The sequence below is a fragment of the Penaeus japonicus genome, unplaced genomic scaffold (assembly GCF_977035675.1).
Source record: "Penaeus japonicus unplaced genomic scaffold, GWHDUDI00000001_assembly GWHDUDI00000028, whole genome shotgun sequence".
NCBI lineage: Eukaryota > Metazoa > Arthropoda > Malacostraca > Decapoda > Penaeidae > Penaeus > Penaeus japonicus.
Genome location: NW_028234430.1, coordinates 21747137 through 21756773, shown reverse-complemented (window position 1 = coordinate 21756773; position 9637 = coordinate 21747137). Strand labels below are relative to the sequence as shown.

Below are 9637 nucleotides of genomic sequence, written 5' to 3'. Positions count from 1 at the left end.
GGAATACCTTTGATTTCTTTGGAGTCTTCACTTTTACAACAAGGGATGTTTTGGCCACGAAAACAGGGGACATTTTCGAAGACCTCTTAGGATCTAAAGGACAATTAAGTTTTCCACAAATTGAACATTTGCCATCATTTGAATATTCATCTTTTTCTGTTTCCTGAGAAAGTACTGTTATTGATGAAGGATTTCGAGGGTTTTCATTATCATCTGTTGCAGATAATGCAATCTGTTCTTGATCAAGTTGAGAGGATTTCTCTACTACCTCACTTGTAGCATCCACGGACGCTTCGTTGGACATTTTGGCCTCAGGTATTACTGCTTCTGTTTTTGTTGTGCGCTCATTCAGCATGTCTTCGCTCAGTGAGGTCGTGGAATTCACTTTTGGGTCTGCCATAGTTTCATTCGATGGAACCACAAGTGTTGCTGGTGCTGTTGCAGTCAGTGAATTATTGCTACTTTCCGTTCCCTGATATGCCTCACCTGTTTGCGTTGTCGAGACCCGAGCTCTCTTTTCGGATGGATCTCCCGATTCCTCGTCCTGATTCCTAGACCTCTTCAGAGAGACTTCTTTAGATGGAGTTTGGCGGGATGAGTTCCTTGATAAAACCTCCAGTTCTTCAGTTGAAATGTCTTGGTTTACACCGGAGAATTTCTCCATAGATAGTTCTGGTTCCCCCAAAAGGGAAACTTCACGGCCCCTTTGGTCGGTTTGTCCTCAAACATTTTTTCAGAGGGAAGTCTTCTTTGGGCCACATTTTTCCTTGTCAATTGGGGATAAATGCCCGGGGAAATTTCACCTGATTTTCTTTTGGTTTTAAACAAAGGGTTTTGGCGGTTGGCAAAACCCTTTAAACTTTTTTTCCTTCATTTGGAAAGAAAAGAAAGGGAAATTTCTCCGACTTTTCCCTCGGAGAGACGGACAAAAGGAGGAGTTGGGTTCTCACCTTTAGGTGACCGAAGACTAGTTCTTCCCCCCGAAGAGAATTTGGCGTCGGGAAGGGTAAGGGGGGAGGGGGGCAGCCATATTTCGGGGAAAGGGAAAAGGGAGTTGGGAAGGTTTAGCCCCGAGAGCGGTGGGCCGGGTTTTTTTGATGGGGAAACCTTCTGTTAAAAAATCCGTTTTAATTTAAATTTTTATGGTGTATTCTGTAAAAAAAAACAGGAAATTTAAATTTTACCCATGAAAATTTTTAAATAGAGATTAGGGGCAAGGGTTTTCCCCCCAAACTAGGGGTCTGAAAAAAAACCCTTTGGGGTTTTTAAAGGCGGGATAGTTCCTAATTCAAAAACTTATGGGAATCAGGGAATTTTTCCCATCATAAAAGGTCCCTTTCAAAAAACTCTACGTTTTTTTTTTCCCCTTTACCTTTAAAGGGTTTTGCCCATTTACCTTTAAATTTAAAGCAAAAAACCTGTTTACGCGACAAAACAAAATTTAATCACTTCAAAAAAACCCAAAGTTGTATGCCTTCTTTTTGGGATACAAAAATGTGTTGCACACAAAAAAGGCGGGGGAGCGACCTGGCTGCAAACATCGGGGCCCGGGCGGTTTATGGCCCAGACAAGAGACAAGTTGGACGCAAATTTTCCCCGTCCCCGCGCGCAACAAAACCCAAACTCGTGTTGTTTTTGGGGTTTTTTTTTTTTGGGGGGGGAAATTCTAAAACTATTTTAAGATGGTAAAGATATTTTCACATTTTGCCCCCGCGGAAGACGGGGTAATGGGTTGGGCTAAAAAAATTAAATTTGGCATTTATTCAAAAATTTTAATTTTGGTTTAATTAGTGATTGCATTTTTTTTTATTTTTTCTTTATTTCCCTTCTTTTCTTTTTTTTTTTTTCTTTTTACGTAAAATGTATGAGTGGGGTGTGTGTGGTGTATAAACAACCCGTGGGGGCTTTTTTTTAAATTTCTAAAAACCCTAATCATACCACAGATGCGGCGCACTCGGAAACCCCCCCCGGGGTTGAAACTTGGGGGCTTCTAGGGCACGATGACGTCCCGCAGGGGGGCTCAGGGCGGGGTGTGCGGTACCAACAAAAATACCGGAAATTGCCGGAAACGGGGTTTTCCCTGAAATAAAAAACCGGACGGGGGCCCCTTTCGTCTTTTCCTCTGGCACCCACCTGCCTTCATCCTCTTACATCCACCCTCTTCCTCTCCTTTTCCCGCGCCCCCCCAACCTTGGCTTTCCCAAATTTACCCCCCACATCAAACCCCTCCCCCCCCTTTCCGGGGCCCCCCAACCGGGTCCTTCTCAGGGTGTCCCCCTTTCCACCATCTCCATCACCACCTCCCATTGGGGCATTTCCCCTGGGAAAATTTAACCCTTATTTTTGGTTTTTTTGCAAGGTAACCGGGGAAAAGGACTAATAAGGCAAAACATTTTAAATTAATTTTGGGTATATAAGAACAGGGAAATTGTGGGAAAAAAAGGCCCCCATCATTTTAAATTTCCCCCAAAAATAAAATACTTCTCCACCAACCCACAAAGAAAAACAACAGAAATGGGTAAATAACAAAAGGAAATGGGGAGGGCAAATGTTTACAAAAAAGGGTTACACGGGGAAATAAATTGATTACGACCAACAAAGCAAAGGGTAATGAAATTTGGGGAAAGGGATGCAAACATTTTTGGGAATCAATTCTTTTTGAGCAATAAAATAACAAAAGGGGGTGGAAGGGGCTACCAGGACCCATTAACTTTAATTATTCTTTTCAATTTTAACCCCTCTCCCCTCTCCTTTTCCCTTTTTATTTATATATATAATATATATATATATATATATATATATATAAAATAGGGGGGGTGTTTATATAATGTATATTGTATTTTTTTATAAATATATGGGATTATATTTAAAATATAAAAATAATATTATAATATAAAATATAAATTAAATTTTTATAATAAAATATATTAATTTTAAAAAAATATATAATTTATATATATATAAAAATATATTAAATATATATGCAGGGGCTCATTGGGAAATAAAGGATATAGGGGAAAATGTCCTGTACTGTAGGCCTGTGGGATGAAACCCCATATTTCTATGGGACTAAAACTTCCTCATTAATTTAACATTTAAATTTTCCCGTTCTTTTGGGTTCCCTTTAAAGATAGTGGGGTCCACATTCAAGGGGCAAAGAACAATGCCGATGAAAAAAAAAAACCGGTGGAAGGGGAACCGAACCAAAAAAAAAACGGTTCCCGCTTTTGGAACCGGGCATGCTTGTAATACCGAACCTAAAAACCCCGGGGTTTTTGAAATACCGATTTCTGGGACCCCCACCCTACTATGAACATTTTACTTACGTCCCCTCTTTTTTTTTTTTTCCTATGTCACAAAAACACTTGGGGGCCCCTTTCCCCCCCCTCCCTTCTCGGGCTTTTCCCCTCTGGGGGGTTTTCTTTTTTCTCTCTCTCTCCTCTCTCTCTCCTCCTTTCCCCTCCTCTCTCTCCCCTCTATTATAAATTTTAAATTTTATATATAATATATAATATATATTAAAATATATATATAAAATAATTATATTATATAAATAATTTTTATATTTGGAATTTTCTTAGAAATATAATAAATATATTTTTTAAATTTTTATTGATTTTGTTGAATTTTACATATAATAAATCTTCCCTCTCTGCATATATATAAATATTATTTAATTATAATATAATAAATTTAGAATAAGAGATATATTATGTATTAATTTTAAAATATGTAATAAATATTAATTTTTTTAATAATATATATTTATATATAAAATAAGTTTAATACATAAATATAATATAAAATAAAATATAAATAAATATATTTAATATATATAATATATAAAAATAATAAATATATATATATATCAAAAGTAATATATTACATAATTTTAAAAATATATAAAAAATAAAACATATATATGTAATATATGAATTTTATATATATATTTATAAATAAAATTTTTATAATACTTATATATTTTGCCCTTATATATTATAAATTTTTTTTGTTTCGGGGAAAAGAATTCACCGAAATTTCCTTAGGGAGAGACCGACCACGTTGTTTAACAGATTTAAAACTAGGGGGTAGATAAAAATTTTTTTTTTGGGGCGCATTTCAAGCAAATTTAATCATTTATGGAGAAAAGGGGAAATTTAAATATAAAAAGAATAAATATATATTTAAATTAAATTATAATTTTCATTAAAGAAGAACTTCTTTGTGAAGCCGAAGTACCTCAACTCGGGTGAGAACGAAGGAGAGCTCTTGCTGTACTCCTTCAGGAACTCTCTGTAGAAATCACCAAGCTCCTTGTCACCAGCATGGTCTGCCAAAGTGCGACACAAAGCCCAGTTGAACGAGGTTCCTTTCCCATTTGGGATGCAGTTGAGGTCAACATTATTGGAATATATACATGCAATGTCGTTGAGTGGATCTGTCAGCCTCAAGCTCGGATTTTCAGCTGCTGGGCTTTTGTTGATTTCCCTCGTGTTGTACAAGTTGAAGATAAAAAGTTTAGCTTTGTTTTTAAGCTGAGGGCATTCAGAGTCTTTAAAGAAATTTAAGATGTAGTCAATGTCTACATATTTCAAGTCAGACGTAAGAATATTCCTGCCATTTGTACTGTAACCAGATATGACAAATATGGCACATCCTACGTTCTTTAGCACATCTGCATCCCTAAATTCATTAAGAACCTCCTTGGTTTGTTGTGCTGTGAGAGATGAATGTATATCACACGTGTATCCCATGTTCTCAAACACATTTTCCATAATTCGAGCATCGTAGTCCAACTGCTGAAGGTTCAGGTCGGATCTCTTCTTAAAAGAACCGAAGTTAAAGATGCGAACGCACCCTCGTACTTCTTTGTCTATCTTGTACACATCTGCACCTCCTTGAGTTGTCGTTGCATGCTTCACGGGAAACTGTCGTGTTGGAACCTAGAATTTGAAGATGCCTGTCCTTAGTGAAATACAAAACAATGTGATATTTTTATAATATATTTGCGTAGAAAAAGCAAATATACTAATCCTAACTTTCAGAGATAAAAAAATAGATAACTCACGTTAAGTTGTCTTGTGTTTGGAGCAGTTGATGTCGATAAGCTGGTTTTAACTGCTTTTCTGCTATCATTCTGAAACATTGAAAGTCAAAGTCATATTTTCCATATTACAAGTTATCTTTTAACATCCGTTACACATTATAGACTATTTGAGGAAAGATAAGAACTAAAGTAATTACCTTAGCAAACATGGTTACAGCCCAATCCATGTTCAGGGCAGTTGCCAAGAGGCGAGGCGTCGTAACTCCCAGCTCTCGTGCCAGCAGCCCATTGACCAGGCTTCCACCGTGACTGTCTGGGTCTGCACCAAGTTCCAGAAGTGCTTTTATTTGATTTTTGTTTCCTTCCAACACCGCCTTGAACAAATGGCCACCAAGCTGAAAGTTGAAGATACTGGCTTAGACAAGTAAATATTTGTCGAAATGAAAATGTTCCCCTCTCTACACTTTATAGCTCTATAAGGCAGCACATAAATGAGTTTAATGCTACAATCTTAGATTATCATTACTATCATTAATACTTACTAGGGACTTTATTGCATTGTTGCGACTATTCCCCTTGTCTGCATCAAAATCTGAGTCACTCATTAAAAGTTTCAGCACTTGCACGTGACCCTTTTCAGCGGCCACATGAGCTGGAGTCTGTCCATCCTTGTTGGTAACACTGGGACTAATTAGTTTCTGAAGAAACATCACCACGTCCGGTTGGTTGTGAGACGCTGCTGCATGAAGGAGTGTGCATCTGGTCTTGTCTCTACTCACAGCCGATCCTGTGTCTTGAATCAATTGCTGCACTCCTACCAGTCTCCCATTTTCACTGCTTTGAAAAGTTGAGAATCTTTAGAAAATTATTATTTGTTGAACTTTCATCAAATATTATGAAGAGAAGTAATCATAAACAGGAGAAAATGGACATTATTAATACTTATAATAGTCATTTAGACTTAAGCCTTACGAATGTTTACCCACATTACCTTTAAACTTAAAGATGTGGAAGTGGAGAGAGTGGTTTAGCGATGCGTTAATCAATCATTTGTTAAACTTTTGGGTATTAAATGCAACGTTTGAGTGGCGTCTGCATTCCTTTCTCGGCTTTTCTTGGCAACATTAAGTTGGAATACCTTTGATTTCTTTGGAGTCTTTTCACTTTCCTTACATTTCAGGGTGTTGTTTTTTGGATCACGAAAACAGGGGACATTTTCGAAGGACCTTTTAGGATCTTAAAGGAAATTATTTAAAAGTTTTCCACAAATTGAATCATTTGCCATCATTTGATTATGCATCTTTTTCTGTTTCCTGAGAAAGTATGTTATTGATGAAGATTTCGAGGGTTTCATTATAACTCTGTTGCAGATAATGCAATCTGTTCTTGATCAAGTGAGAGGAATTCTCTACTACCTCACTTGTACATCCACGGACGATTCGTGGACATTTTGGCCTCAGGTTATTACTGCTTCTGTTTGTGTTGTGCGCTCATTCAGCATGGTCTTCGTCTCAGTGGGTCGTGGGAATTCACTTTTGGGTCTGCCAGAGTTTCATTCGATGGAACCCACAAGTGTTGTGGTGCTGTTGCAGTCAGTGAATTATTGCTACTTTCAGTCCCTGATCTGCTTCACCGTTTGGTTGTCGAGACCCGGGCTCTCTTTTTGGATGGAACTCCCGATTCCTCGGTCCTGAATCCTGACCTCTTCAAGAGAGACTTCGTTAGATGGAGTTTGGACGGATGATGTTCCTTGATTACAACCTCCCTTCTTCAGTTTGAAAAAAGTCTTGGTTTACACCGGAGAATTTCTCCATAGTAGTTCTGGTTCACTCCATTGACGAAACTTCTACAGGCTTCTTGTCTGTTTGTTGTCAAACTAATTTCAGATTGTTGAAGTCTTCTTTGTGCCACTAGAATTTCCTTGTCATTAGTTGAGGATAACATGATAGGAATTACATCTGAGTTTTTCTTTTGATTTTTCTGACAGACATAAGGTTAGTGCGTGTTGGCACCATAATCATTAAGACTGGATTTCCTTTCACTTTGTGAGAAAGCTAAAAAAGCAAGGGAAATTCTCCGACATTTTCCCTCAGTAGAGTACCTGACAGATTGGAGGACGTTCGTTTCTCACACAACACTTTAGGTGACCGCGCAAGACTAGTCTCTTCCTCCAGAGAGAAAGTAGTTCGTCGGGAAGACGTTAAGGCGGAGTGCTTTTGTTTCGCCATATTCTCGGCGGGGAAGTAAAATGAGGTTTCGAAAAGGATTAGCCAGCTTGGCGAGAGAGAATGCGGCAGTGTTTTGTCCTTTTGTGCTGTTAGATTTATGTCAACTGCTTCTCTCGGTCTTACAAACTTTGACGTTTGTAAATTATAGAGATATTTCACGGGTGTTGCTTATTCTGCAAAAGAAGTAGAGGGAGAATTAGTTTTAAAACAAAGACCATCCATTTTAGAATAGCAATGAGCGCTAGAAAAGACCTGTTTTCACTATTCTATAAGATTCCTGATTTCAACTAACTTTGTTGGTATTACAGTTGATGATTGTTTTCGTACATGGAGTTGTGACTATCTCTAAAAGTATACTTTTTTTTATTTATTTCTTTTACCTTGATTATTGGCTTTGTAGATTGTTACCGTTTAATTAAGCACTGAAAATCTACATGTTCCCCAACGACAGACTTCATATTACTTGCGACTTCGCACAGTAATCGCAAGCGGTAGTGTATAAGTACTATCTGGGAGCACCTATCGATATCACTTGCCACGTCTACTCAGCTGGCGGCGTCCGGACGCGTTGCACTGGCTGCCACGTCGGTGGGGTCCGTCCATCTTATAGGGTCAGGACGCGAAACCAAGTTGGGACGCGGATATTCCAGTATGCGCGCGGCGCATTACACGCCAAATTCATGTTGCATTTATTTCCACACTCGCTATAGAAGTTTATCGTGCCTTCAATACGGGCACAAATAATCGGTGCATATATATGTTTATGTCGGGCCATACTCCTATTTGACTATCTGATGTTAATTTTTGTAGATGAAAAAAAAAAAAGTATGAAATCACCCCTTCGTCGTAAGATAATATATACGCATATTATATATATATATTATATATAATATTATAATATATATGATAACTTATATTTTATTATTAGTTCATATTATTATTATATATATGTGAAGTTGTGTGTGCTGTATGTGACTCACGCGGTGTGTGTGTGTCTTGTAGTGTGGCTGTGTTATGTGTGTATATAAAATATTGACACACCTTAGCTCACTACTATCCATTAATATATATTTATACATATATGTATATATACACTATATATCTAACTTATATCATTTATTTATTTAATTTTATATATCATATATATATAGTATATATATATATATATTATATACTAGTAATCTACATTACAGTTTCCTTTATAGGTTTTATGATGTGTATGTTATATGTCATATATATGCGCTATATTTTTATATATATATCTATTTATGCTATCATATATATATATACTATATATATATATATATACTATTCATGCATACGAACACAAACACAAATTACACACACACACTCCACACACACACACACACACACTAATAGTATATATATATATATATATATATATATATATATATATACTAGATATATATCATATATATAGATACATATATATGTAATATGTATGCAGATTATATATCCATAAGATATATATAATATAAAGAGATTCCCATTGACAACATATTATATATATATATAAGTTATATATTATATATATATATATATATGATATATATATGTATATATATGTGATATATAGTATATATATATATATATATATTATATATATCGCTCATATATATTATATATGTATGTATGTATATTGTATATTTATAGTTTGAATATATATACATATAGCTATATATATAATATTTATATTCTATATATATATATATATATATATGTGTGTGGCGTGTTTTGTGTGGCAATATAACTCTGATATATATAAACATATATATGTATATTCTGTATATATATATATATATATATATATATATATATATATATATTATATAGATAATAGACTTATAGTGTGTATAGATAGTATATATTGTGAGGCAGAGAAAGGGCAGGAACAGAGTGGATGGAAAGACCTTCTTGGACCATTCGAGTCCATGTGGTCTGCTGATACATGTAAATACCAGCGTTTAAGGGAGTGTATTCCACTGTGTTCCATTCGTGTTTATGGGGTGTTGTTCATGGTGACATTGTTCCTTGCTTTATATGCTGTGAATTTTTGATTACATCACATGTGTATACTGACCCTTTCCAGTTATTTCTGTTATGTTTATCAAAGTGTCCTGGCGACACTTGGAAACTCTAACGGGTTGAATCTTGTATGCTACGTCACCGACTACGTACACGGAGGGAGGATATATAACATACTGTATGTATATATATATATATATATATATATATATAGTATATATATAATATATATATATATACACAATCATACACACACATATATAATCATATGTATATTGTATATATATATATATATATATATATATATTGATATATA

The 9637-nt window shown here is 35.6% G+C and overlaps 1 protein-coding gene across 1 annotated transcript; it reads right to left on the bottom strand.

Moving 5' to 3' along the window:
• Positions 1 to 4205: 4205 nt before the first annotated feature.
• Positions 4206 to 6496, bottom strand: LOC122244008 (uncharacterized; the record flags this gene model as incomplete). Its single annotated transcript, XM_086553742.1, is given in 5 exon segments — positions 4206 to 4943; positions 5069 to 5137; positions 5245 to 5442; positions 5590 to 5902; positions 6468 to 6496. Coding segments are annotated over 5 exon segments (1347 nt in total), but the record flags the coding sequence as incomplete, so codon positions are not given.
• Positions 6497 to 9637: the final 3141 nt, after the last annotated feature.